The 27,860-nt window shown below is 51.2% G+C and overlaps 3 protein-coding genes across 4 annotated transcripts in view; 2 read left to right on the top strand and 1 right to left on the bottom strand.

Annotated features, from left to right (window-relative positions):
* The first annotated feature begins 456 nt into the window (after positions 1–456).
* Positions 457–12,137, top strand: ASB10 (ankyrin repeat and SOCS box containing 10). Of its 2 annotated transcripts, XM_054495024.2 has the most exons (6): positions 595–1,026; positions 1,182–1,449; positions 6,360–6,879; positions 11,144–11,257; positions 11,524–11,709; positions 11,855–12,137. In XM_054495024.2, exons 1-5 carry the CDS (start codon positions 711–713, stop codon positions 11,707–11,709), a joined length of 1,404 nt encoding a protein of 467 aa, XP_054350999.1. In that variant the 5' UTR covers positions 595–710; the 3' UTR covers positions 11,855–12,137. The 2 variants fall into 2 exon arrangements, with proteins under 2 accessions (XP_054351000.1, XP_054350999.1); XM_054495025.2 differs by lacking the exon at positions 11,144–11,257 and having other exon boundaries at positions 457–1,026; positions 11,855–12,123.
* A 95-nt stretch (positions 12,138–12,232) lies between these two features.
* On the bottom strand, positions 12,233–20,941 carry LOC129041377 (uncharacterized). The gene is made up of 3 exons (XM_054496886.2): positions 20,554–20,941; positions 13,666–14,275; positions 12,233–12,725 (listed from the first exon to the last, which is right to left on the bottom strand). Exons 2-3 carry the CDS (start codon positions 14,221–14,223, stop codon positions 12,675–12,677), a joined length of 609 nt encoding a protein of 202 aa, XP_054352861.1. The 5' UTR covers positions 14,224–14,275; positions 20,554–20,941; the 3' UTR covers positions 12,233–12,674.
* The window catches only part of GBX1 (gastrulation brain homeobox 1), a 21,127-nt gene continuing 13,289 nt past the window's right edge, over positions 20,023–27,860 (top strand). Inside the window, exon 1 of the mRNA XM_054496885.2 lies at positions 20,023–20,837. Coding sequence (XP_054352860.1) covers positions 20,303–20,837 — 535 coding nt within the window. The 5' untranslated portion in view covers positions 20,023–20,302. The remainder of the gene's footprint in view (positions 20,838–27,860) is intronic.

The raw sequence follows: 27,860 nt of genomic DNA, 5'->3' as shown, positions 1-27,860 counted from the left end.
GATGTTGTGCTCCCCTGCGTCTCCCACGCTGGGCCCCACCCAGCTCGGGCCCAGCACCCACCTGCCCAGTCCACCAGCAACATCTCTGGGAGTCCTGCTGCTTTGGCTCTCCCAGAACAAGCCATGCCCTGGGGAAAGAACTCCTCTCCCCACTGGGGACACCATCTGGGGTGCCTTCCCTCTGCCCCGGCCTGCCGGATCTGGAGGCCCCACTCCCGCCCAGCCTGGGAGACCCCTCGGCCATCACCACTGCTCTGCCAAGACATGGCCCTGCAGAATGCCCTCTACACTGGGGACCTGGCAAGGTTGCAGGAGCTGTTCCCCCCGCACAGCACAGCCGACCTGCTGCTGGAGAGCCGGGCCGCAGAGCCTCGCTGGAGCAGCCACCAGAGGGGTGAGGGGCATCTGGGGGGTGCTGAGAACCAGGGGGCTGGGCTGACTGCCTCGGCCACAGACGTCCTAAGAGCTTGAGGGAAAGAGAAGCCCCCGGCTGTTTCTCCCCGACCTCAAAGCTTGCCCAATAGCCTAAACCTTGGCCCAGGAACATAGTCATGTGGAGCCCAGAATAGCTCCTGCTAGATGCGTGGCCAGGTCAGCCTCGGGGCGTGGGACACAGGGGCCCTCTGTCTGTCTGTATTTCCCTCCTGCTCTCTCTCTCTCTGCCTTTGGCATATACCTCTCCTCCTCCCCACTCCCCTCTCCCCACCCACATGCTCATGAGTTGGTCTCCAGAAGAGTGCAAGGGGCAGGGAGAGCCCCTCGATGACAGACACCCCCTCTGTGCCAGGCTGGTGGAGAAGCCCAGCAGAGGGTCTGAGGAGCACCCCAAGTCTGGCCCAGGACCCATCGTCACCCGCACAGCCTCAGGACCTGCCCTTGCCTTCTGGCAGGCAGTGCTGGCTGGGGACGTGGGCTGTGTCTCCCGCATCCTCGCGGACTCCAGTACTGGCCTGGCTCCTGATTCCATCTTTGATACCAGCGACCCAGAGCGATGGAGGGATTTCCGCTTCAACATCCGTGCTCTGAGTACGGGCCGGGGCACTGGGGGGTCTCAGTGGGAGAGAGGGGAGGCTGCAGATGGAGCTCTGGGCTCCCTCTTCCTGCCTCTGCCCACCTCACCCCATTGGCTGGAAGGTCTTTGCCTTCCCTGGGGATCTGAGGTCCACGTCTCCCCTCCCTAGGACTCTGGTCTCTGACATACGAAGAGGAGCTGACCACCCCACTGCATGTGGCAGCCAGCCGTGGCCACACCGAAGTCCTGCGGCTGCTGCTGAGACGGCGAGCAAGGCCAGACAGTGCCCCTGGGGGCCGCACCGCCCTGCACGAGGCCTGTGCTGCAGGCCACACTGCCTGTGTTCATGTGCTGCTGGTGGCGGGAGCCGACCCCAACATCGCTGACCAGGATGGGAAACGCCCCCTGCATCTTTGCCGGGGGCCTGGCACCCTTGAGTGAGTGACCCCTCACCCCAACCCCCAGTTCCACTCTGAAGGGAAGCAAAGAGGCCTTCTCAGGGAGGATGGGGGAAAATGTCAGGGACCTGGGGCAGAGCAGTCCAGGCTTGGGGGCACGGGTCAGGGTGCAGTTACTTCCCAAGTCATCCACCTGTTGACCCCATGAACTTTGGAGTGGCCTGGACTTTGGACAGTTTTCTGGTCTCCCAGGGGTGGAGGGAGGCTGTGGCAGGGATGCAATTGCATGGCCCGCATTGGGAAATTGCCTGGCTCCATTATGGGGACGTGGTGTTGCTTAAAGTTTTTAAAAACACTTTCTGAGCTTATCCTATGTTCCAGGCACTGTGCTAAGCACAACAGCAACTAAGTCCCTGAGGCCCTGCCCTCAGGGAGCTTACTGTCCAATGATCCAGACAGGGAGTAGAGGATGGTGGCCCCAGTGAGGACCTGCCTGGGTCCCTCTGGGTAGGGTCTGGTTTTCCATGACAGGTCTAGAATCTCCTTATTGGTAAGGCACCCTCAGATCATGGGCTCAAGGGACTCTCACTAACTAAACTCCCAAGAAACTGATGAATACACCCAAATGTGCCAATGTATCATTTATTGTAGAGAATAGTCCTTTGCAGTGACATAAATAATTGCAACCCATGTGTAAGGAACGTTGGAGGATGGGATCCCAATTACAATTTTGTGAACTAACTCTACATCCTATAGAGGCCCTCTCTCTACTGACTGCACACCTGCAGGTCTTGTCTCTTGCCTCTGAAAGTTGCCAAATTATTGACCGTGGGGTTCTCCTTTCATGGACCCTCTCCTTCTTGTTCATCTCATCAGCCTCTAGAGGATTCCATAGACTTAATCATACTATGGTTGAAGATGTGTTCTTTACTAGTGTGGCCCAGTGGAAACCTAATGTGAGCCACATATGCAACTTAGAATGTTCTAGCAGCCCTATAAAAAAATGACAAATGGCCAGGCACGGTGGCTCACGCCTGTAATCCCAGCACTTTGGGAGGCTGAGGCAGGTGGCTCGCTTGAGGCCAGGAGTTCGAGACCAGCCTGGCCAACATGCCCAAGCCTTGTCTCTACTAAAAATACAAAAATTAGCTGGGTGTGGTGGCGGGTGCCTGTAATCCCAGCAACTCGGGAGGCTGAGGCAGGAGAATTGCTTAAACCTGGGAGGTGGATGTTGCAGTGAGCGGAGATTAGATTGCGCCACTGCACTCCAGCCTGGGAGACAAAGTGAGACTTTGTCTCACAGAAAAAAAAAAAAAAAAAAAGACAAATATGTAAAATTAATTTTTAAAATGGTGGTAAAATATACATGAAATTTACCTTTGTAACCATTATTTATTTATTTATTTATTTTTTGAGACGGAGTCTTGCTCTGTCTCCCCGGCTGGAGTGCAGTGGCACGATCTCGGCTCACTGCAAGCTCAGCCTCCCGGGTTCACGCCATTCTCCTGCCTCAGCCTCTCGAGTAGCTGGGACTACAGGCCCCCGCCACCATGCCCGGCTAACTTTTTGTATTTTTAGTAGAGACGCGGTTTCACCATGTTAGCCAGGATGGTCTCAATCTCCTGACCTTGTGTTCTGCCTGCCTTGGCCTCCCAAAGTGCTAGGATTACAGGCACCAACCACTGCGCCCAGCCCTTTGTAACCATTTTTAAGTGTGCAGTTCGATGGCATTAAGCACATTCATGTTGTTGTTCAACCATCGCCACCATCCATCTCCAAACTTTCTCATCTTCCCAAACTGAAATTCTATCCCCATCAAACACTAACCACCCACCCCACCCTGTCTCCCAAGCCCCTGGCTATCACTATTTTACTTTCTGTCTCTGAATGTGAACACTCTGGGGACCTCACATAAGTGGAATCATGTGGTATTTGTCCTTTTGTAACTGGCTTATTCCACTTAGCATGATGTCTTCAGACTTCACCCATGTTGTCTCATGTTTCAGAATTTCCTTCCTTATTTTTATTTTTATTTATTTATTTTTTTTTGAGACAGAGTCTCGCTCTTTCGCCCAGGATGGAGTGCAGTGGCGCGATCTTGGCTCACTGCAAGCTCCACCTCCTGGGTTCATGCCATTCTCCTGCCTCAGCTTTGCGAGTAGCTGGGACGACAGGCGCCCTCCACCGCCCCCGGCTAATTTTTGTATTTTTTAGTAGAGACAGGGTTTCACCATGTTAGCCAGGATGGTCTCGATCTCCTGACCTCGTGATCCACTCACCTCGGCCTCCCAAAGTGCTGGGATTACAGGCATGAGCCACCGCGCCCGGCCGAATTTCCTTCCTTTCTAAGGCTGAATAACACTCCTTCATATGTGGATAGCACATTTTGTTTATTCATTCACCCGTTGAGGGACACTTGGGTTGCTTCCACATTTTGGCTATTGTGAATAATGCTCCTGTGGACGTGTGGGTACAAATATCTGTGAAGCAGGTTAAATTAATTATATTTTATTTAGCACAACATATCCAAAGTGTTATCATGTTGACATGTAATCAATATAAAATTGAGGCCGGGCGCAGTGGCTCACACCTGTAATCCCAGCACTTTGGGAGGCCAAGCCGGGTGGATCACCTGAGGTCAGGAATTCAAGACCAACCTGGCCAACATGGCAAAACTCTGTCTCTACTAAAAATACAAAAATTAGCTGGACATGGTGGCGGGCATCTGTAATCCCAGCTACTCGGAGGCTGAGGCAGGAGAATCGCTTGAACCCAGGAGGTGGAGGTGGTAGTGAGCCAAGATTGTGCCACCGCACTCCTGCCTGGGCGAAAAAGGGAAACTCCATCTCAAAAAAACAAACAAACAAACAGACAAAAATTAGCCAGGCATGGTGGTGCACACCTGTAATCTCAGCTACTCGGAAGGCTGAGGTAGGAGGATCATTTAAGCCTGTAAGGCGGAGGTTGCAGTGAGTGGAGATCACGCCACTGTACTCCAGCCTGGGTGACAGAGAGAGACCTTATCTCAAAAGAAAAAAAAAAGAGAGAGAGATGGGGTCTCTCTCAGTCACCTAGTCTGGATGTGCAGTGGTGCGTTCATAGCTCACTGCAGCCTCAAACTACTGGGCTCAAACAATCCTCTCACCTCAGCCTACAGAGTAGATGGGACTACTACAGGCCCACGCCACCATTCTCAGCTAATTTTTTGTGGAGATGGGTCTCACTTTGTTGCCCAGGATAGTCTTGAACTCCTGGGCTAAAGTGATTCTCCAATGCACCTAGCCGGCTCTGTTTCTGAAGAAGAAGAAGAAGAAAAAAAGGCATGCATATAACACAGCGCATCTCAGTTAGGATTAGCCACATTTCAAGAACTTGATAGCCACAGGTGGCTAGTGGCTACCACTAGATAGTGAGGTTCCACATAATCCCACATTTTTAGTTCTGACCATGTTCCCACCAGCCTCCCTGAGATCACACCCAGTGATAATCCTTCCTTCCTTTGTGAGTAAACAAATGTATTTTAAAATTATTATGGAGACTTTTAAACATATAGAAAGTCAGACAGGATAATGAAATGAGCTCCCACAATCCATCACCCTCTATACCTCCCACTCCGCCTGCCAAGTGTGGTCATTTTGAGCTCTTATGATGACAGGTTTTTGGGGGTTGTCTCACGTGCTGCTCACAACCACCTCGGAAGCCCTGAAGTGAGGCACACACGTTGCTGTGACTCCCTGTGCTTCTTGCCATCTTGGAGTAAATCTAGTTGGCCAATTTCAGTCTTTTTTATTTTTTATTTTTCTATTTTGAGAAATAGAGTGAGAAGGAGTCTCACTCTGTCACCCAGGCTGGAGTGTAGTGGCACGATCTCGGCTCACTGCAGTCTCCACCTCCCAGGTTCAAGCGATTCTCCTGCCTCAGCCTCCCAAGTAGCTGGGATTACAGGGGCCCACCACTACACGTGGCTAATTTTTGTATCTTTAGTAGAGACGGGGGTTCACCATGTTTGCCAGGCTGGTCTCAAACTCCTGACCTCAGGTGATCCACCTGCCTTGGCCTCCCAAAGTGCTGGGATTATAGGCATGAGCCACCGTGCCCAGCCAATCAGTCTTGTTCTTTGTCCCACTGCCCCATTTCCATGTGCGCCCACTGTCAGGCCCCACGCCCCCTTCCTCCTCCAGTCCCAGCGTGCAGAGCCCCCCAACACTCCTGTTGCCCCTGGACCCAAATAGCAGCCCTACCGCTACTAGCCATGTCAACTTGCATGAGATCCTCAAACCTCAGTTTCCTCCTCTGTGGCACGAGTGTCTTAAGAGAGCCTACCAAGGGAATGTAGTGAGGATGAAATTAGCTACGACACGTAAAACCGTCAGCAGGCGCCTGTTCTAACCACTCATGTGATAACTGCTGGTGACGTTTATTCCCACAGATGATTTAGTGGATTATCCCAACAAAAAGTATTTGGATTTTAAAGAAGGACGCTGTTGGCCAGGCACAGTGGCTCATGCCTATAATCCAGCACTTTGGGAGGCCGAGGCAGGTGGATCACTTGAGGTCAGGAGTTTGAGACCAGCCTGGCAAACATGGTGAAACCCCATCTCTACTAAATACACAAAAAACTAGCCAGGCGTGGTGGTGGATGCCTGTAATCCCAGCTACTCTGGAGGCTGAGGCAGGAGAATCGCTTGAACCTGGGAGGTGGAGGTTGCAGTGAGCCGAGATCATACTACTCCACTCCAGCCTGGGCGATAGAACAAGACTCAGTCTCAAAAAAAAAAAAAAAAAAAAAAGAAGGGTACTGTTGATCTTGCAGAATGGTGCCGGGATGACCACCGGTGATGGGCAGGATGGAGGGTGGGTGGGGGAAGACAGAACCAAGAGCCACCCAAGTGTGTTCCTGCCGGGGGTCCGTGCCCGCTTTCCTCCCCACCACCGTCTCCCCCCAATAGGTGTGCGGAGCTGCTCCTCAGGTTTGGAGCGAGAGTGGATGGTCGGTCCGAGGAAGAAGAGGAGACCCCTTTGCATGTGGCCGCCCGGCTTGGCCATGTGGAGCTGGCAGATCTGCTTCTAAGACGGGGGGCATGTCCTGATGCCCGCAATGCCGAAGGCTGGACCCCACTGCTGGCTGCCTGTGACGTCCGCTGCCAGTCCACCGCCGATGCTGAGGCCACCACCACCCGCTGCCTGCAGCTGTGCAGCTTGCTGCTTTCAGCTGGAGCAGACGCTGATGCTGCCGACCAGGACAAGCAGCGACCCCTGCACCTGGCCTGTCGCCGTGGCCATGCAGCTGTCGTGGAGCTGCTCCTGTCCTGTGGTGTCAGCGCCAACACCATGGACTATGGGGGACACACGCCCCTGCACTGTGCTCTGCAGGGCCCAGCTGCAGCCCTGGCCCAGAGCCCTGAGCACGTGGTTCGGGCTTTGCTCAACCATGGCGCCGTCCGTGTCTGGCCAGGGGCCCTCCCCAAGGTATGGGGGCTACAGGCAGCAGGAGGGCCACCATGGTGAGGGGACGGGGAGACCTAGGGCTGCGCTCCGGTTTGCTTTGGAATGTGGCCTATGCACATAGATTGGTTCCTTCGGTCTGTCTTTCATTCAGCATGTAAGCAAAGCCCAAATAGGGGTCAAGGTAAAGACACAGATCAGTGGGAAATGTGTGTGCGTGCATGTGTGTGTGCATGTGTACACATGGTGTGCGTGTGTATACATGTGTTCATGCACGTATGTGCATGTATATACTGCGCATGTGTGATAAAGGTGGACTGGGGGCAGTGGGGCCAGATGATAAAGGATCCAAAAAGACAGAAGAAGTCAGGGCTGATGTAGGTGGTGGGCGTTGTTTAAGGGTCTTCATCAGCACAGCAAACTGATGAAAATAGCATTTGAAGATACTCCCACTAGCAGTGGGATCAGTTCAGTGACAGATGCAGGAGAGGCTCTCCAAGGGAAGAGGGTGAGCCTGTTTCAGGAGGCTCAAGGTCCCCTGAAATGTCTGCAAATGGACATGGTCCCACTTTCTGAGAATCTGGTAGGACCTACAGCCCCCAGAACAGCTGCCACTGTCCTGGCACCTGTGAACATGCCTTTCACTGTCAATTTCAATTTATATCCTACTTTATCTTAATTTCCCCTAAGTAGGTTCAACTTGAAGACCTGTGCTACTGATGCCCTGTGAGGGGGACTTGCCCCATGCTGTGTGGTGTCTGGAGGGGCGTAGATAATGTCATGGAGGGCGCTGGGTCTGGGTTGGGGACATCCGTTCTCAGAGGAGATGGGTCAGAACTGAAACCACCCTCTGAGTAGACAGGTCCCCTCTGACCCAGCCCAGAGTCTTGTCCCACCCAGCCTTGCCTGTCCTGGGACCACCCCTGCTATCCCAGCCTCTCCCCTTTGCTCACAAACCTAGAAGCATCTGTCTGGATTCCTAAGCAAGACCAAATAATTAAACAGCCCAAGAGTTCGGCAGATTGGTCTCCCCTTTGGGAAAATACAAGAAAATCAACAATTAACACTAATTAATCTCCTATTAACACTAGATAATTAGGAGACAAGCAATTCCCTGTAATCTGACGGCAGCTCTGACAGCTAATGATTTCCCCGGCAGGCAGGGGCGGGAGGAGGGTCCGGCGCAGCGAAAGAGTTTCCTGGGACCCCACAGTCCTGCTCCACCCCTCAGCCTGTCTCTGGGGCCAAAGGGGCTGGCAGAGCAAAGTACCCCATTTGTCCCTTTCCATGATCTGCAGCCCTGCCAGCTGAGCGGTTTCTGTCCTCCCTGCACAGAAGCCTCCACCGCCCATCTGTGATGAAACGCCAGCCCCAGCTGGTTCTCTAGGAGCCACCACTTTGGACTTGGTGCTCAGGGGACCTGGATCCGGGATGTGACTTTGATGCTTGTTCGTGTGGGTGTAGGCAAGTCACTGCATGTGATACAGCCTCTCCCTAACAGGATGGAAAGCTGTAGGAGAGCCCTGGGGAACAGTCGGAGCAAGCACAGCCTTGACCACACACCAGGCACTGCTCTAAGCTGTATTTCTTGTTACAGGAGTTCCTCAGTCTTCCCAGCAACTTCTGAGGTCAGTGGTGACTAGGAGTATAGGCTCTGGAGCCAGACGCACTACCTGTATGGCCTTCGGCAAGTCGCTGAATCTCCCTAGGCCTCAGTTTTGTCATCTGTAACATAGGGATATGACACTATGCCTTCTTCATAGGGTTAGTGTGAGAAGAGTTAATACACATCAAGCCTAGTGCTTAACACTTGTTAGCTAGTGTTGTTCTTGTTATGTAATGTATGAGAAAGCACTTGGTAAGCTGCTTGGCATCATCCCAATGAGGGTATCATTGGATATGGAAGTGCAAAGCAGGTTGGTGTAGCCGCACAGGCTTCCTGGAGGAGGCGGAACTGGGAGGGGCAGCTTTGACGGGAGGGAGGAGGAAGAGGCAGGCATTCCAGACACAGCGAGCTACTTGAGCCCACTGCAGAGGTGGGGGTCAACATGGGCCAGGAAGGACAGAGATGGGCCTGAGGGGCAGGTGGAGAGGAGAGTTGGAGAGAACCAGCCTGCTCTTCCCTAGCTCGGAGGAGGAGTGAGGAAAAGAGGCCTCCCGGGACAGACTGGTGAGCACTGCTCAGATGCAGGGCTAGAAGCAGAGGCCCCAGGTGTGTAAAATGCTTTCTCCAGGGACCCCTGGAAGGCCAGGCCTTCTGCTCCCACTTCTCATCAGTACTCTCATCTGACAGACAGAAGGGTCTCCTCTCCTTGCAGACAGAGGCTGTTAAACCCCCACTATTAGATGCAATTGTGTGTTTGGCCACGTGTGGGTTGTGTGTGAGATACTGCCTGAAAGACAGTACTTAGCTGTTTTCAGATCTTAAAAGACTCTGTGGCCATCACCTGTAGAGATGCATGTAGGAGTGCAGTGGAGGAGGCACGAATCTGCTTTAGGTACCGAGTTCAGGCACAAGTGGGCATCATAGCGCCAGTGTCTGTCAGGCCACTTTTCTGACCACGTGGATGGTCTGTCCACAGGCTGCTCCACTGCATGGCTTGCCCGCTTGCTGCATTGGACCACCACCTCAAAGACCTTTCTTGACCACTCCATCTAGGACAGTGCCCTCCCCAACCATGCTCAGTCCCCTGACCCTACTTTTTTTTTCTTTTTTGAGACAGGGTCTCACTCTGTCACCCACACATGCAGTGGCACGATCCCGGCTCACTGCAACCTCTGCCTCCCAGGCTTAAGAGATTCTCCTGCCTTAGCCTCCCAAATAGGTGGGATTACAGGTGCATGCCACTACTGCCCGGCTAATTTTTGTATTTTTAGTAGAGACGGGGTTTCATCATGTTGGCCAGGCTGGTCTCAAGCTGCTGACCTCAAGTGATCCACCCATCTTGGCCTCCCAAAGTGCTGGGATTACAGGCATGAGCCGCCATGCCCAGCCCCTTCTTATTTTTCATTGCAGCAGCAGATCTGTGAGTGATGACTTCTGTGTTTATTATGTTTTCCCTCTGAAATAGGAGCTCTTGGATGACAAGGACTTTATTTTCCCCACTGCTGGATTCGAAGTGCTTGCCACATAGTAGGCCCTCAATAAATATTTGCTGAATGAACCAATGAAAGCATAAATCTGGCTCCAACTAGATTCCATCCCTGCTCCTACCAAATCCTCTCCTGCTCCTGCAGGCAGTCCATCAGCCTCGGGTTGCCTTGTCACTTCTCCCTGAATACCCTCCTGGCTCTGGGGTTCCCTTGCCTCCAGAGCCCAGCCCTCCCTCTGTGAGTCCCCTACCCAGCCCCACCCCACTCCGTGGCCCCCTCTCGTGGCTGTCTCTACCCTCACTTGGCATTGGATGGATTCTGTGATCTTTTTATCTGCTCAGGAGCTCCAGCCACAGGTCAGGGACCCCTTCCAGCCAGCAGAAAACCCAGCCCAGAACCTTGTAGAGGCAGAGAGAAGAGCAGGATGGTGATGTGGTTAAGGGCAAGGGGCCATGCTTCCAGGCCTGGACTGTGGGAATCACAACTTGGGCAAGTTAATTAACTTCTCTGTACCTCAGTTTCCCTTGGCTGTAATGAAGGAAATGGGATAATAACATGGGGATATTAACAGTCCATCCCTTGCAGGGACAACAGTGAAGAGTTCATACGTGTAAAGTGCTAGAAAAACCATCTGGCCTGAGTTATGCACAATAGAAAGGTTAGCTGCTGTATTGGCTTCCTGGATCAAACGAAGTACAACAAACTGGGTAGCTTAAAGCAACAGAAATGTAGTTCCCTTACAGCAGTGGAGGCTGGAAGTTTGAAATGCAGATGTGGGCAGGGCTGGCTCCTTTTGGAGCCTCTGAGGGAAAACCTGTTCCATGGTGCTCTTGTAGCTTCCAGTGGTTTCCCACAATCCTTGGTGTCCTTTGACTCATACACGTGTCACTCCACTCCACTGTCTACCTTTGTCATCACGTGGCCTTCTTGTCTATGTCCGTGTCTGTGCCTCTGTTTTCGCTTCTTATAAGAACACCAGTCATATTGAATAGGGCTCACCCTAATGACCTCATTTTATCCTGATTACATTTGCAAAGACCCTATTTCCAAGTAAGGTCCCATTCATAGGTACAGGGGGTTAGGTCTTCAATATATCTTTTGGGGAACAAAGTTCAACCCACAACAACTATTCTGGAGCTGTCTGGTCATTCTGCGTGGACTGACTGGGGACCCAACACGTCTCTGCCTCCCGCAGGTGCTGGAGCGCTGGAGCACGTGCCCTCGGACCATCGAGGTCCTGATGAACACCTACAGTGTTGTGCAGCTTCCCGAGGAGGCCGTCGGCCTGGTGCCTCCTGAAACTCTGCAGGTCAGATCCCAAGGCTCTGAACGTAGAGCCTCTCATCCTGGCCCCAAGACTCCCACCCGCTAAACCGCAGCCCCCCATAGAAAGTACCCAAAGACGCACTTATGTCCCAGAAGAGAGAACTTGCAGAGTGAACACAGATATTAATTGTTTCTAAGAGGTTCCTTCCCGTAGATGCCCCACCCCTCACCAGCCTACCCTGTGAGGAGGAGCAGCCCGCACTACCTGTCTGAGGCTGCCCCTCACTGAGCCCCTTGTTCTGCCCCCAGAAACATCAGCGTTTCTACTCCTCCCTCTTCGCCTTGGTGAGGCAGCCCAGGTCGCTGCAGCATCTGAGCCGCTGTGCGCTCCGCTCCCACCTGGAGGGCAGCCTGCCCCACGCGCTGCCCCGCCTCCCCCTGCCACCGCGACTGCTCCGCTACCTGCAGCTGGATTTTGAGGGCGTGCTCTACTAGGTGAGCCCCGGGATCTGTGAGCAGTCACAGCTGCTTGGGGTCCAGGGATGGGTGGAAGGCAAGAGAAGGGTTGGGGAGGGCCCTGGCCAGAACCGGCCCGTCCCCGAACCACCAGAAGCCTCTGAATCCAAACCTCTCCTTCCAGATGTCCACGGCCTTTTGAGAGGGCCTGAAAGCAGATGTCCCAGCCTGCAGAGGGCGCGCCTCTGCTCTAACTCAGGCCAGGTAGCCCTGGCAGCAGGAGGCCCAGCTCCGCATGCAGGTGTGGATGCTGCAATTCCCAATGCAGAGAAGCGGACCGACAGCGGCAGCCGGGTGATGTCTGATGAAGACACACTCCTATTGGGGCTCTCCTGAGGCCCCCTTCTAGCCTGTGCAAACCCTGTATGTGCATTAAAAATCTCCAGGTCTGTGTTTGGTGCTGTCTCCAACAGACCTTCCTCTGAACTGGCTCCCTTGCAGGGGAGTCGGGATGGGCGGACTGACAGGGGCTCCCTGCCTGCCCCACGGTGCCAGCTGCATCACGTTCCCCTTTGGCATCAGCCGGCTGCTAAGGGGTCCCAAGCTTGCCAGCTCCATGAAATGACACAATGACTACCAGGTGAGAACGCGTTAGAAAAGGCCTAAAGGAGGAGCAGGGTGCACATGGAGGCAGTGCAGAGAGTTGAGCAGGAAGGCACGGGAACCCTTGGGGTGGGAAGGTGAGGAGGCAGGAGAGCCACCGGAAGGAGGGGTATGTGGGATGGCCCATCGCAGAGGGTAACCATGGCTCAGGTGACAGCGAAAGGCCCAGGTTTAGAAAAACAGAACCAGTTCTGCCTATTGCCTGACACGGTAAGTCAGGGAGCACCAGAAGCATGCCTGGTTCCTGCCTCTTTTATCTGCTCCTTCCTTAAATTTAGCTCTGGCCGCAAGAGCGCTGAGTTGAAAGTTCCATGACACAGGTTCTGGTCTTAACTCTGCCATTAACTTGTGGAACGTAAGTCTCTTTCCTCTCTGGGCTCACGTTTCTGCATCTGTAAAAAGAGAGGGAGGAGAGTCCCTAAGGGTCATTGCAGTATCAGGATTTTCAGAACCTGCCAGAGGCCCCAGCAGCCGGGAGCTGCCTGCAACCACAGGCGAAGGGCAGGTGGTCGGGACAGAGCAGCCAATCAAGTGCACCGTGATCCCTGACGTCAAGGGTCGCTGGACAGAGTTCCCCCGGGCGGCGGAATGCGCACGCGCTGGAGCTCGCGACTTTCCCGCCAACCGGCACTAGCGAGGCGACGAAGGGCGGGGCCGGGAGGGCGCGAAGAGACAGGGGGCGGGGCCTGGAGGGCGGCAGGGGGCGAGGCCTGGAGGGCGCGAGGCTTTAGGCCGCGCGGACCAGAGCCCGAAGCCGGGTTAGGCGTTGAGAGGCGGCTGAGGAGAAGCGGAGAGGAAGTGAGAGGGCTCGGATTCCCACCCTGGCCTCACGGACCTTGGGCTGACCGGTCTGTCTGGCTTCAGGTGCTAGGGCGCGGCTCGGGGACGCGGGTGCGGGTGGGCAAGCCGTGGAGGCTCCTCGCTGTGGAAACCCCAGGCAGACCCCGACCGCACAGGCCCCACCTCGCAGGCAGGAAGCGGCTGCCCCAAGGCATGCGCGGGAACCTGGTGCGTGAGGCCCACTCCTGTCGAGGGCCTGCGGGGCGCCCCGTGGAGACCGCGGCTGGGGTGGGGGTCCCGGGGGACGCCCTAGTGCTCGATGGTTTGTTCCGCAGCCGTTCCAGGGCCTGCTGCGTTCAGGCACCGCCGCACGGGGGCAAGGCCTGCTCTCCAGGCCCCCACCAGGGTCCGCTTGCGCGGGGTAGCCGGAGCGCGGCGCACAGGAGGAAGCAGCAGGTGCTGCCGAGCCCGGGGAGAGACGTGCGGGACGGGGGGTTGGCAGTCGGTGACAGGGAAACCTGCCCTCTGAAGAGGTGACATTTAGCCTGAGACCTGAGTAGAGCAGATCAGTAGGAGTGGCAGGACGGACCGCCCTGGCTGCGGGCGTGGGTCGAGGGGCACCTGCGGCGGTGGTCCAGGCCAGAGGCGGTCGCGGTGGGCGAGATTCGGGATCCCTGGGAAGAACCGGGGGGCCGCCGCTGGGGGGGATGTAGGAGGCTGCAGAATAGCGCTGTCTAGGGCGACTCGCAGGTTTTTGGCTTGGACCCCTGGACGGTGGTGCCAGATGCTAAGATGGGGAAGACGAGGAAGTAACGGGAAGCAGAAGGCCGTTGTTGGGGAGATGGCACTGGAGCCGCCTAGGAAGCATCTCAGAGGCTGTGGCCCCTGGCAAGGGGATCTGGGGCCAGGTCGAGCGCAGGTCTGGGTATCATGCAAGTGCGGGCTCGCTGGTGCGGGAAAGAGTTTGGAGCTCTGCTCCCAGGGAATCCCGACTCCCGCGGATGACTTGCCCGAGAGAGTCCTGTTGTTGGATTTTGATGGAAATTCTATTTGATCGCATCCACTTTGTTCACTGTGTGCTTCCGGGTCCCCAGGTTTCAGGTGCTTCATGCCCTGCTGGGAACGAGACACGCTCCTGCCCTCAGTGAATCTTCAGTCTAGTCTGAGAAACAAGCGTGTGAACAACCAGTTAGAATACAAGAGGCAATAGGATGAATGCAAGATAAACGTGGGAGCAGGAGCTGGGGGCATGAAGAGGAGGGTGAGGAATGGGGCTGAGATCTGGGAGGGCGTCCCAGAAGAAGGACCCTCCTCTAAAGTGATAGGAAGATGGGGGAGGATTTCTGGCCACATCTGGAGAGCCTGCGATCATGGGATGCCTTTTTAAGGACGGGGAAGGGAAGAAAGGCGATGTGGAGTGGTGGCTGTGAAGGGGCTGTGCACAACTTCACATATTGTTCCCTTAGCGGGGCAAGTCAGGAGAGTCCTCACTGGGGTTAGACATTCAGACTCTTGCGAGCCAGGGCGCTTCCTCCCCAGCCTCCTGGCTGTTGGTCCCGCGGGCCCAGAACCTCTCCCTGGTAATTGCTTTTCGTAATGTGTTTGCTCCAAACCAATTTCACGCCTCCGTGAGGACTCCGCCCTGCACTGGAGGCGCGGACCTCCCCACCACCAACCTACCCGCGTGTGAACGCGCGGGCTCATACATACGGTACACATTTAACACAACAGACATACAGGGTTCGGGTACCGGGGCACACTAAACATACTTAACCCTACACTCACGCACACTAGACGTTAAGACACACATGTACAACCCCCGCTCCCCAAACAGTGCATTCACAGTTAAGCATCTAGAGGCGTCCCGTGCTCGCCCTTGGATGCTCCGTTAGTGGTTTCTTTGCCCTACGGCGCGTCTCCTGGACTATCGCCAGGGGGCGCTGCAGCACCCCGCACCTCCTTCGCCGTGCCCGCAGTTGTGCGCTGCTGCCACCAGAGGGTACCCGCGGCCAGGCCCGACGCTGCCCACCATGAGAGGACTTTCTCTGGCCAATGAGTGGATTGGAGGTATAGATTTGTGGTCTTTGACTTGAATACTTTGTTTTTTTCTTAGCATCCTTGGTGCTGGTTGGCAACACAGGTCAGGCCAGATGATGAGGCCGCGGTGGGCACAGAGGGTAGATTAAAGATAAAATTCCTCTGTCGGAGCATTTCCCAAATGTCAGAGAATATGGACAAAGCAGCACTTTCAGAATTCTGTTTCGGACAGTGAGACCAGGTACTTGCCCATAATGCGTCTATTCAGGAATTCAGTAGGAGAACCATAGTTTTTTGCTGGTAAAGAAAGGAGCTAGCTCTGTTCAGATTTGACAGAGGTAAGGTCTGTACTTGGTACTGATGAGAGAGTAAGAAGTAGTTTTTGGAGTGCTCTGGATTTCAGGGAAAATGAGTCCCTTCCTTTCTTGGCCACTCTACTCTTTGTCTATTTAGTGCAGGAAGAACTCATTTTGGAAGGTGTTTTTTCATATTAAATTGACTCTTGCCCTTGCTTTTTGACTAGACAAAGTTCTTGTTGTTTGTTTGTTTTTTGTTTTTTGTTTTTTTTGAGACGGAGTCTCACTCTGTCGCCCAGGCTGGAGTGCAGTGGTGTGATCTCGGCTCACTGCAAGCTCCGCCCTCTGGGTTCACACCATTCTCCTGCCTGAGCCTCCCCAGTAGCTAGTACTACAGGTGCCTGCCACCAAGCCCAGCTAATTTTTTGTATATTTAGTAGAGACGGGGTTTCACCGTGTTAGCCAGGATGGTCTGGATCTCCTCACCTCGTGATCCACCCGCCTTGGCCTCCCAAAGTGCTGGGGTTACAGGCGTGAGCCACCACGCCCAGCCCTTGTTGTTCTTATTTCTAAGACAGGGTCCTGCTCCATCACCCAGGCTAGAGTGCAGTGGCACAATCTCTGCGCACTGAAGCCTCAACCTCCCCGGCTCAAGTGATCCTCCCACCTCAGCCTCCTGAGTAGTTAGGACTACAGGCATGTGCCACCATGCCTGGCCAATTTTTAAAATTTTTTTTATAGAGACGGGGGTCTCACTATGTTGCCCAGGCTGGCCTTGAACTCCTGGTCTCAAGTGGTTCTCCCACCTGGGCCTCCCAAAGTGTCGGGATTACAGACATAAACGACTGTACCCAGCCAGAGTAGATATTAATCACTCTCCCTCACAGATGGAGATGTCAAAGAGGGGTCAAGGTCACAGGGCCCAGTGAGGGGTCAGAAAAGGAATTTGACTCCAGGTCTTTTTCCTTTAGCCAATGCTTCTTTCCATTTACCATGTGGCCTCAGTTCTATGTTCTATGAAAGGGCAGGGAAAGGAAATGGGTTGCTGCAGTTGCCACTATGTATGCCAATGTTACCGAATGTCAAGGACTTCACAGAAGTCACACTTCGTATCTCTAGCATGGCAAGGGAACAGATAGAGGATATAAATGGGTTATGAAATACAGTATCTAACAAACACAAACCACACCAGGTCAGTAGAAGTACTTAAGGTCTCACCTGCCTCTGTTCAGAATTGGTGGCCCACTGGGAATTGTTGGCACTAAGTTTTAAGCATGTACTTCCTGGCCAGGCGCAGTGGCTCACGCCTATAATCCCAGCACTTTGGGAGGCCGAGGCAGGCAGATCATGAGGTCAGGAGTTCCAGACCAGCCTGGCCAACATGGTGAAACCCTGTCTGTACTAAAAACACAAAAATTAGCCGGGCATGGTGGCAGGCGCCTGTAATCAGAGCTACTCGGGAGGCTGAGGCAAGACAATCACTTGAATCCAGAAGGCGGAGGTTACAGTGAGCCAAGATCATGCCACTGCACTCCAGCCTGGGCAACAGAGCGAGACTCCATCTCAAAAAAAAAAAAAAAAGTAGTTACTTCCTGTGCCAGCTTGAGTAGAGAATCCACTTTACTGAGTATAGTTCTAAGCAATAAGCTCTTGGCATGAACTAGGTGACATATATCTTCAAGATCAGAGGGTTATTTTATTTATTTATTTTTTGAGATGGAGTTTCCCTCTTGTTGCCCATGCTGGAGTGCAGTGGTGCGATCTCGGCTCACTGCAACCTCCATCTCCCAGGTTCAAGTGAATCTCCTGCCTCAGCCTCCCAAGTACTGGAATTACAGGCATGTGCCACTATGCCCAACTAATTTTGTATTTTTAGTAGAGATGGGGTTTCACTATGTTGCTCAGGCTAATCTTGAACTCCTGACCTCAGGTGATTCACCCACCTCGGCCTCCCAAAGTGCTAGGATTACAGGCATGAACCACCATGCCCAGCCCAGAGGGTCTTTAAAACATTTTTTAGAGAAAAGGTCTCCCTCTCTCACCCAATCTGGAGTACAGTGGTGCGATTATAACTCACTCTAACCTCTAAATCTTGGGCTCAAGCAATCCTCCTGCCTCTGCCTCCCAAGTAGCTGGAGCTACAAGTGTGTGTCACCATGCTTGGCTAATACAATCAGAGGGTCTTTTAATCTTGAGTCCTTGACATACCAGAATGTGACAGGCTTCTTAAAGTGGCCTTTTATTGAAGGGACTGGTGGAAGAGAGATGTTTCAACATATATCCTTTTGAGCTTTTGGAATTTGGTACTATATGATTTTGTTACCTATGCAATAAATGAATGCAATTACTTTTAAAAATGGTTCTTCCTTCATGCCTTATTTGGCTGATCCTGTAACTGCTCATACAGGTTTAATTTCAGTTTTGTAGCCCAAAGTTGCCTCAATAATTTGTCAAGTCAATAAGCCTCTGTTATGTATCCAACACCAATAAGCCTTCTCACTTTAAAAATACAATATACTTTTGAAGCTTCGTCTTCCATGTTGGTATGGTAAAGTGCTTGGTTAATTTAGCAAAGGGGTGTTCTGAAGAGTATCTTTAGACAAGTTCTTTAGTAGTGAGTTGGAGTTAAGCTAAGGCACCTCTTCTTTCTCCATTGTGACATCTTACCACCAGACTCGTTTCTTAGAAATTTCACTGGTTTAAGGTGGAGCCCAAGGTAAATCAAGACTGCATGGAAATGACACTTTTCTCTGTTCACCTCTCTGATGAATTGTCAGTTAAGGCATAACCAAAAAACTCCCTTCTTGAGTCCTGCCCCCTTCCTCAGTCCACCCTGGTGACAGTGTCTTTCAAGGTACTGATTTAAATGCATCAGCCTGACATTAACAGTGTTCACTAGGCTAACACAACACTCCTGATTTGGGACAAATGTCACTGAGACCCAGAGTTCCCTCCTGCCCTGCTCTGTCTTGGCCGGGCAGTCCTGGAACTTGTGTAGGTTTTCGTCTTCGCTGGAGCCAAATCACTTCCCCTACCTAGACTGCATCTTCCTAAACTTGCCTGGCTTTGCTGTTATTAATTTTAACTAGCTTGGATCTACCTAGCCTCACCTGAATAACAATTTCCTTGTGACCAGATGACACTCACTGTAGCTGGCCAGGCTTGCCCTGTGTCCTGAAGCTTGGGTCACTCTTCTGTTGACTTGCCTGTCTTTTTCTTGCCCACTGACCTGAGGTGGCTATCAAGCCAAAGTGTCTGTGACTTTTGCCTCTAGATTGACAACTCTACTGCTGGGAATTGGGAGGAGGAGGAGGACGGTAAAAGGCGCCACCATTTCTGTGTCTCAGAAGGGGGGAGGTGAGAGTCATCTGCAATTAGCGGATAATTAGCGCTGCTGACCCTTGGGGCTCATCAGCGCTCCTGGGGCCAGCCCCCAGCAATCAGCCAGGGCAGGTCGTGAGTGTCAGGCCCAGGAATGAATAGGGCTCATCAGCGGCGCTGGAGCTGGGGAGCCAATCAGGGAAAATTAATAGCAGAAGAGACGGAGAGAGAGCGAGGGAGGGAGACAAGAGATAGACAGACAGATAGACAAGAGATACAGATAAAGGAGAGAAATGAGAAAAATCGAGTAAGAGGGACTGGGATAAGGAATGAGTGATGGGAAAGAAATAATCAGAGGAATAGGAATAGAAACGAGGACGGGAAAGGGAAGAGGAGTGGGAGGAAGAAAAAGAATGTAAAGGATGGGAGAAAGATGGAGGGGAAAGGTCAGAGGAATGGTAAGTACTTGGCATAGTGTGGGCACTCAAGGAAATTACCCACAGAGGCAAGAGAAAGGGACTAGGGGAAGTTGGAGTTGGAGGAGGGAATGAGGAAGAAGGTGAAGAGCCAATGCCAAGAGAATAGAGACCAGAGGCCAGAGTGCGAATGGGGCAGACAGGAGGAAAGGGGCCCCGTAAGAGTGGCCCTAAACCGTAGAACCGAGCGGGCGCAGCGCGCCCCCTGTCGGCCCCGCCTCGCCTCCCTCAGCCCCGCGCTCTCGCTGGAGGGGGCGGTGGCCGTGCTGTCCCGCCCGTCGCGCCGGAGCTTGCTCTGGGGACCGCCACAACGTCCGCTCCACGGGCGGGGGAGGGGTGTCGGAGCTGGGAGGCACGCCGGGGAATGACTTGGGGCCCGAAGGAGGGCGGCGGCCCGGAGCAGAGGGGTGCTGAGGTCCGGGGCCCCGCTGCCTGTCCCTGCTGGTGTGCCCTCTCCGCCTGCCGCCCGGTGTCCCATCCACGCTCGGCCTCGCCGCCCCGTCGGAGCCTGGGCCACCTCCTGCTTGCTCTCCTAGCCGGGCGGAGCCCGGGCCAGGTGGGCTAAGTTAGGGGGATGGACTGGGTGGAGGGAAGGGGACCGGCCAAGCAGCTGCCGCCGCCTTCTCGTCGGCCGCAAACTTTCACAAAGCGGCGTGTCCGGCCTCATCAATCTCCATTAATAATAGTTGGTTGGGCCGCGGGGGGGCGGGTGGGGGTCCCGGGCCTGCCGGCCGGGCCGCTGAAAACGGGCTCTGCGGAGGGAGCGGGAGCCGGGCGCGGCGGCGGCGGGCGGAGGGAGGAAGTGAAGCGTAATTTGAGGAAGATGGATGAGTCCGGAGGGCGACACCCCCAGCCCGCCCGCTCGCCCGCCCCCTCCCTCCTTATGAGAGAGAGGGAGCGCGGCGCCGGAGCCACACTGCGCCGAGCCCGCGCCCCGCCGCCACCTCGGCCCGGGAGCCAGGGAGCGAGCCCTGCGTGTCCGCGCGGGGCGCCCGAGCCGCGGGGCGCACGGAGGCGCCCGGAGGTGAGCGCCCAGGGGCGGCCGCAGCTCCGAGCAAGATGCAGCGGGCCGGAGGCGGTGGCGCCCCTGGGGGCAACGGCGGGGGCGGCGGCGGGGGCCCGGGCACTGCCTTCTCCATCGACTCCCTAATCGGGCCGCCGCCACCGCGCTCCGGCCACTTGCTGTACACCGGCTACCCCATGTTCATGCCCTACCGGCCGCTCGTGCTGCCGCAGGCGCTGGCCCCCGCGCCGCTGCCCGCTGGTCTCCCGCCCCTCGCCCCGCTAGCCTCTTTCGCCGGCCGCCTTACCAACACCTTCTGCGCGGGGCTGGGTCAGGCTGTGCCCTCGATGGTGGCGCTGACCACCGCGCTGCCCAGCTTCGCGGAGCCGCCCGACGCTTTCTACGGGCCCCAGGAGCTCGCCGCCGCCGCTGCCGCCGCCGCCACTGCCGCCCGAAACAACCCCGAGCCAAGCGGCCGACGCCCAGAGGGTGGGCTGGAAGCTGATGAGCTGCTGCCGGCCCGGGAGAAAGTGGCAGAGCCCCCACCACCTCCGCCTCCGCACTTCTCAGAGACTTTTCCAAGTCTGCCCGGTAAGTGCTAGGGCCGACCAGGGCGGGCGGGAGGCGGGTTAACCTGGAAATTCCAGACAGGAACCTGCTCGGAACCTTGGCACCTGCCTGGAGCCTTGAAGTCCCAGACCTTTAGATCGCGCGCAGGTTCTGACTCCAATTCAGTTCCAAATACAGCCTCTTTAGATTCCAGAACCCCCGCGCTGCTCTGTCCCCATAGCCCTGAAGGCTAGCCGAAGACTTTGCAGTGCTCCCTTCACATTAGTGCCTTTCCCTCAGCATGCTAGCCATCAAGCCTTGGCCCTGTCTCCTTTTCAGAATTCCTTCACTTTTTTCCTCCTCTGCCAGGGGTAGACAAGCTAAAAGGATGGGATTTCCGGGGGCACCAAGATGGGGGTATGTTGGAGCAGCTGTCAGTTCAGCAATGGAGGGCACGTTCTGGCTTCTAAGGAGGTCATACTGACCCTAAAGGCTCAAAGGATAGGAATAGGCTCTGTGGATGCAGGGGCAAAAAGTGTGTGTGTGGGGGGGGGGTTGTCTTAAAGCCGTGACTTCTGAATTGGCAGATTCAGAGCTAAGCCTTGAAGAACTGAGTAGGGGGCCAAAGAGAACATTAGCTACAGGAGGCCTAGCACACGCTGGTCAAGTGCTGACTAGGAGACCAAGAGAGAGGCTAAAGGCTGGGCTGAGTTGGGTGTGGCCCAAAGATCTAGGGTGCAGAACCCAGCTAAGATTCAGCTGACAGATAATTCAAGGACCCTGGACCCTCCATGAATGGTGCCCTCTCCATAGAGGCAGGGTGTATTAAACTGAACCTTGTTTAGAGTCAATTCAATTAGAGCCCTCCTGACCTCTCTATTGGTCCTTAACTCCTAGAAGCCAGAAAAGATTTCGTCTGGCTAGACAGATTCAGGTGTTCTGAGTTCCAAAGCTTGTACAATTTGCTGGGCCCTATTTAAGAAAAATAGGGACCACTTGCAAGTATGGGGACTCTGATGCTTCAACATCTTTAGTATCAGGATGGAACCGCTTCTGCTCAACCATTCATTGCATCCAGCTTAGAGGTGGAAATGACCCCAGTAGGCCTGGGAGCTGACTTGAACAGAGACAAGAAGGGAATGCAAGAGTCCTTTTGTCCTTTGCCAGCAGAAGTAATTCTTAATTATCAGTTTTGGGGCCCTTTCTGACATTGTCCAAAGGGTTAATCACTCTTTCAGACCCCAAAGGCTGCCATAGGGCCTGTCTTCCTATTCTTTTCTCCTTTCGTCCTGGCATTTTGCTTTTGGGGATTCAGCTGTTGTTTTCTTTTTTGTACCTGGTTGGATCAGGAAGACCCAGTAACTGAAGTCAGAATAGCATCTTCTAAGGGGGATCATAAGGAAAAGATAGAGCAGCAACTGGAAGGTGGGAGAAAATGTCCACAAGATAAAAGGGCCCAGGGCGGGAGCCTGGAAGCCAGCAGGATGATCTTAAGAAAAAAAGATTAGTGTGATTGTCAGAATAGGATGGTCCTAAGGCAGAAAAAAGAGCAAGGCAGGCCATCAAAGAGATGACTTTGGAGGAGATAGGACCTGAAGGTGTAACCAGACACATATAGAAAGAGATGAGCTGAAGAGAGAGGATGGAGGGGGGATCCCTTGGTAGCGGGGACTTAGGGGCATATGCCCAAACTGTGGGACAACAAGCAATTTGTCCCACCCTTTCAGGTCTGCTCAGTTCTTATTTTGACCTATATGTATAATGGGGGCTCTTTTCTGGATCATATAGTATATTGGCTATAAAAACAGACATTGAGAAAGAGAGGAATAAGCAGAGAAAAAACAAGAGAAATATTGATGAAGCAAGAATAGAGGAAAGGGCCAGGGGATGAGTTGTATACTGGGAATATACAAAGAGAACATGAAGAAGGAGAGGGTTCTCTCCTGGAAAAGGGACTCTGGACTGGGCTAAATGAAAAGTGAACTGTATTACTGGACCACAAGTGTGAGTGAGTGTGTGTGTGTGTGTGTGTAAGAGTTCTGTCATGAGAGGATTTGGGGGGAACTAAATAAAAATACTAGGGGAATAAGGAAAATTTCAACACTAGGAGTAATTTTCTTTAAAGGGTTTTTAATACTGAGAGTGATGGGAAACTGGAATTTATATAAAATGACAGAGCTTCATCATCCGAGTAAAATGTTGAAAGCAAAAAAAAAAAAAAGAGGCAAATTTGTGTTTTTCTTGGAGTAAAGGCAAGGAATTTTTTTTGCCAAGAATGATGGAAAGGAGAACTTACAGAGGAAGAATTTTGAAAAAGTGCTGGAATAAAGGTAATCACTCATGCTGGGAGGAGATACATATAAAGGGTTTATAGTGGGGAGGCTGGGACACAGTAGTAAGGAGGAGAGACTTCAGAAGAAACATTCAAAGAGCATGAGGAGTGAGAGCTCCTATCTGTGACTGCTGCTTCTGTCACTCTCAGTAAACACGCTTCCAACTCTTCCTGGCCAAGCCATTCATATCCACCTTCCCAATCTTGAGTTTTTCCTGAAATCATTGATAAAAGAAAATGCAATTCCAGAAATGAGAGACATAAAATCAATTTGGGGACTGATGACACATGATCCAGGCTAAAAATCGTTGGAAAACAAATACTCTGTTTTGGGAATTGTATTAAAGTATTTGGAGTGAAATGACAGAGCTCTCTGCTGTGAATAATGGGATTGAAACCTCAACATTAGAAGAATTTGGAGAAATAATGCAATCTTTAAAATGACAGAGGAGAAATTGTTTTCCTTGTGTGAATGAGTGACATGGGTCTGAAATTATTATTAATTTACATTTGTTTAGTGTTTTACAACTGCTAACCCGTTTAAATAAAGTCATAGTGTAGATAGGCCAATTTGGAGAATGATTAGTGATTTTCTTTGGGAATTACAGGGACTATTTTTTTAAATTTATTGAGAGTTAAGACAGGCACCATTCTCTACTAGAACTGACGAAGGATAGAAGGAACTTTGTTATGATTTGATTGCAGGAGTAGACGCTATATTAGCAGATGAAAAGAAGTATGATATATAGAAGTAATTGGGTAGAAAGTTATTGAAAATGGTAGATTGAAAAGAATCACAAGTTTGGAATGTGGGAAGCAGTGGGAAAAATTGAGAGAACATCTTTTAGTAAGAGTAATAAAGAGGAGAGAATTCCGAACTGTTAGGAAAGATTAAAGTATGACTCAATAGAAGAGCCCAAAGCAGTGCTGGCTAGTAGAGATATATGCAAGCCATATATGTCATTAAAAATTTTTTTTAGCCACATTAAAAAGATAGAAATCGGTAAAATTAATTTTAATTTTATTTAACTCAAGATGTCCAAAATATTATTTCAACATTAATCAATATTAACATTTTAATGATATAATTTTATATCCTCTTTTCGTATTAAGTCTTCAAACTCCGGTGTTATTTTACACTCCAGCACACCTCCGTTTGGACTAGCCATGTTTCCGTTGGTCAGTAGCCACAGGTGAACAGTGGTGACCATATTCAACATGACGGATCTAGAGAGTTTCAAGAACAGAGTTCTGTGAAAGTGATGGAGGAAAAGGAGCTTTGAACTGGATAATGGGTCCTCAGTGTATTAGGAATAATGGAGAGAAGAGAACAGGAAGCTCTAAATGACAGGAGAGAACAGAATTCTGTCTTAGGTGGGATGGGCAGAGATGATCTCATGTGTCTGACGGTTTGTGTGAGCTCTGGCTGAGAGTAATCAAAGCTAACTTGCTGTGTGCAAGATGTGGTGCAGATATGCATCACAGCAACAATGGGTGAAAAGGATGCTATGTGCTGGGGAAATGATGAAAAGAGCCGTGAATGTGGAGAAGTGCAGAAAGCCGAGCGCGGTGGCTCACGCCTGTAATCCCAGCACTTTGGGAGGCCGAGACAGGCAGATCACCTGAGATTGGGAGTTTCAGACCAGCCTGACCAACATGGAGAAACCCCGTCTCTACTAAAAATACAAAATTAGCCGGGCTTGGTGGCGCATGCCTGTGGTCCCAGCTACTCAGGAGGCTGAGGCAGGAGAATCACTTGAACCCAGGAGGCAGATGTTGCAGTGAGCCGAGATTGCGCCATTGCACTCCAGCCTGGGGAGCAAAACTCCATCTCAAAAAAAAAAAAAAAAAAATGCAGAAGAAAACTTTGAGTTGGGGGTGTCTAGAGCAATTATTCACTCAGGGGAAAAAGAAGATTGGATTGCCTGAATGCAAAAGCTTAGGAAGTGAGAAATGGTAGCTACTCCATATATATTTGTTAGATGGATGACAAAAATGTAGTGAGAGATTGACATGAAAATTAATACCAGTATTGGGTATGGTGAAGAAAACATTTGTAGTTTAAGGTTATATAGAAGATATGGGAATATGATGGGACAAACTTGAGACATGCTGTTGTAGTAAACATTGTTTTTTTAAACTAAGCATAAAAAGATTTGCTAATTTCTGAATACAGATTGGCAATAATAATTGAAATCATGCAAGGAGACCAGGGAGACTTCCTAGGAGCCTAGTATTCAAGTGCTGATTACTGTAAGCTAAGCACCTGATTGTAGCTAGGGAACATTTGGATGACCATTAATTAATTTCTGAATAGGTATCCATTATGATTGTCAAGATATGATATTTACTTATGAGAGGAAAACAGAAAATGATAATATGACGTGGAATTAGAGAATTATGTTGTTAGAAACAAGAGGGAGATTTTTGGTGGAAGTGATGGAGATCCAGAGCATGTTTTCCTAGAACTTTTGAGCATACAAGTCAGAGTGATTGCTGCATTGACATTTATAGAAAGGCAAATACTGCATTAACTTAATGTGATTGATGGAACATTTGTTTAGGAGTTGTGACACGTGGGTTCAGTTCTCACCTTTGTCACTCATTAGTTGTATAATTTTGACAAGTCACTTAGTTCAATTCAGGGAACATTTATTGTCTGTCTATTACAGACTTAGTATATTTGAGACACAGTGGGAGATTCAAAGTCATGTGACTTCTCTAGGCTTTGGTTTCCTCAGCTGGACCAAAAGTTTTGGTTCAGATGATTTTTAATATTCCTTTCAATTCTCTAGGCCTCAGTGTTTAAAGTAGAGCTCTCAACCTGGACTCCACAGACTTTTCATCAGGGGATCTTTTAGCTATGGGTGGGAGAAAATTTATACCTTTATTTTTTATCACTTCAACTATGAATATAGGCCAAAAATCATAGTTGTTTCAGCATGCATGATGTTTTTGTCACTGAAAGAAATCACAGATAGTTTGATATACATTTACAGTCTTTGGAGGGACCTTGTTTAATGAATAAAGAAACATGATTATATCACAAATTCTGTTTTAAACTATATTTTAATATACTTGACTTCAAATGTAATACTATGTATTTTATGTTGTACATCTAAAAGCATTATTCTAGAAAGTGTTCATAGGCTTTACCAGACTGACAAAGGACTTAAGGGCATAAAAGGGTGAATAACCCCCTGGATCAGAGATAGACCTCAGGAGTGACAACAGGAAAATTTTATTAGGAGGATTAGAATCAGAGGCTGAGATGCCCTGTGCCATAGTGAAAGTAACCCTTCACGGGTTGGCAGAAAGAAAGAGTCTCTAAGGTGGCACATGTGAATATGGAGATATATATATAATAGATGATTAGGAGGAGGATTCTTATACTTGGAGTGGCAGGCGTGAGTAGACTGTACTGGGAATAATGCAGAGAGGTAATATTTGGAATAATGGGGGAAATATTTTAATTGGAAAGAAGGAAGAACATGCATTGTGAGCAAAGTGCTTTGCATTGAGAGAAATGTTACAATAGGAAGCAAGAATTCTGCCTGGGAAGTAATAGGAAAAGAAAAGTAATAGGAAAAGAAACTGATTTGGAATTACGAAATAGAAAGGAGAGAAGTAATTGAGTAGATGTATAAAAGAGAGAGAGATTTAAACAGGAATGATGAGAAGGAAAGAATTTGGTGGGAAGAAGGAGGGAATGCGGAAATGCCCTGTGCTGGTGTAGGAAAGAAACTTTGTGTCTGAACCAGTGAGAAGGACAGAGCTCTCTATGCAAGGTAGTGCTCATAACCGACAAAAACCTGGATTAGGAGTAGTAAAAAAGAGGCGGGAAATTTTTATTGGAAGTCTGAGCCTGTTGGGAGAAAGTTATCAGTTTAGAGTACTGTGGATGAAATGCTGATGTGCTAGGACTAATTGAGAGAAAGGGTGATAGGGAGAAGAGATGCTTGCATTTGGTGCAATAGAGGAGTGGCCCACACAAGTTGAATTAAGGTGTAGTAGAAAGAGGTGCCGCAAGCACTGTCTTCACTGGCCATTATAGAGGGGAAAGCAATGATCCTTATGTGATGAAAAGAATCTGTATTAGAAGTAGAGGGGCTATAGGAACTCAGATGAGGGTTATAAGCAAAAGGCACTGTTCAAAATATGAGGACTGGGAGGAGCAGGAAAATACTTCTGACTGCGGGTAATGGGAGGCAGATGTCTTGACTGAATTATGGAGAAGATGATATTATAATAGAAGTAATGGAGAAAACAGAACTCTGTAGTGGGGACAGTGGGAAGAGAAGTAATGCAGAGGTGTCTCCATTGAGGGAAGGAGATGTAATTACCCTGAGTGTAAAGGCAAGAAGTGCTTTGTGCTGCAATTAATAACTATTCTATGAATTATGTGTGGACACTACAAGTACATAAACTGATTAGCCTAAGCAAAGGAAGTGTCTTAGCTTCCTCATCCGTAAAATTAGGGGCTTGAATTAGGTGATCTCTAAGATTCCTTCCAGCTCTACAATTCTGTTTTTATCTATAAGGATATCTTTATTAATGAATTGTTTCTTTTAAAAAAGAAAGGCATCCTGAGCAAAGGGCCTGGGGAAACTATACTTTTCAGTGGTGGTGTAGTCATGGAGGAGGAGGTAGCAAGGTAAGATGCATGCGTCTTGAGGTGAGATCAGGGCTGGTCTTTACCATGGAAAAGGCTTGTCTTCTGGGATTGGGGAGGG

Source organism: Pongo pygmaeus, chromosome 6 (genome assembly GCF_028885625.2).
Source record: "Pongo pygmaeus isolate AG05252 chromosome 6, NHGRI_mPonPyg2-v2.0_pri, whole genome shotgun sequence".
Lineage (NCBI taxonomy): Eukaryota > Metazoa > Chordata > Mammalia > Primates > Hominidae > Pongo > Pongo pygmaeus.
This window is presented reverse-complemented; position numbering and strand designations above follow the sequence as displayed.

What these genes read in the sequence shown, in the direction of transcription:
- ASB10 (XM_054495024.2), top strand. Translation starts at nt 711, where the DNA reads ATGCTCATGAGTTGGTCTCCAGAAGAGTGCAAGGGGCAGGGAGAGCCC. An exon ending in CTTCAACATCCGTGCTCTGA is followed by an intron (nt 1,027 to 1,181) that starts GTACGGGCCGGG and finishes TCCCCTCCCTAG; the next exon opens with GACTCTGGTCTCTGACATAC. An exon ending in CGGGGGCCTGGCACCCTTGA is followed by an intron (nt 1,450 to 6,359) that starts GTGAGTGACCCC and finishes TCCCCCCAATAG; the next exon opens with GTGTGCGGAGCTGCTCCTCA.
- LOC129041377 (XM_054496886.2), bottom strand. Translation starts at nt 14,223, where the DNA reads ATGAAGCACCTGAAACCTGGGGACCCGGAAGCACACAGTGAACAAAGT. An exon ending in TACTGATCTGCTCTACTCAG is followed by an intron (nt 12,726 to 13,665) that starts GTCTCAGGCTAA and finishes CTCTTTTTACAG; the next exon opens with ATGCAGAAACGTGAGCCCAG.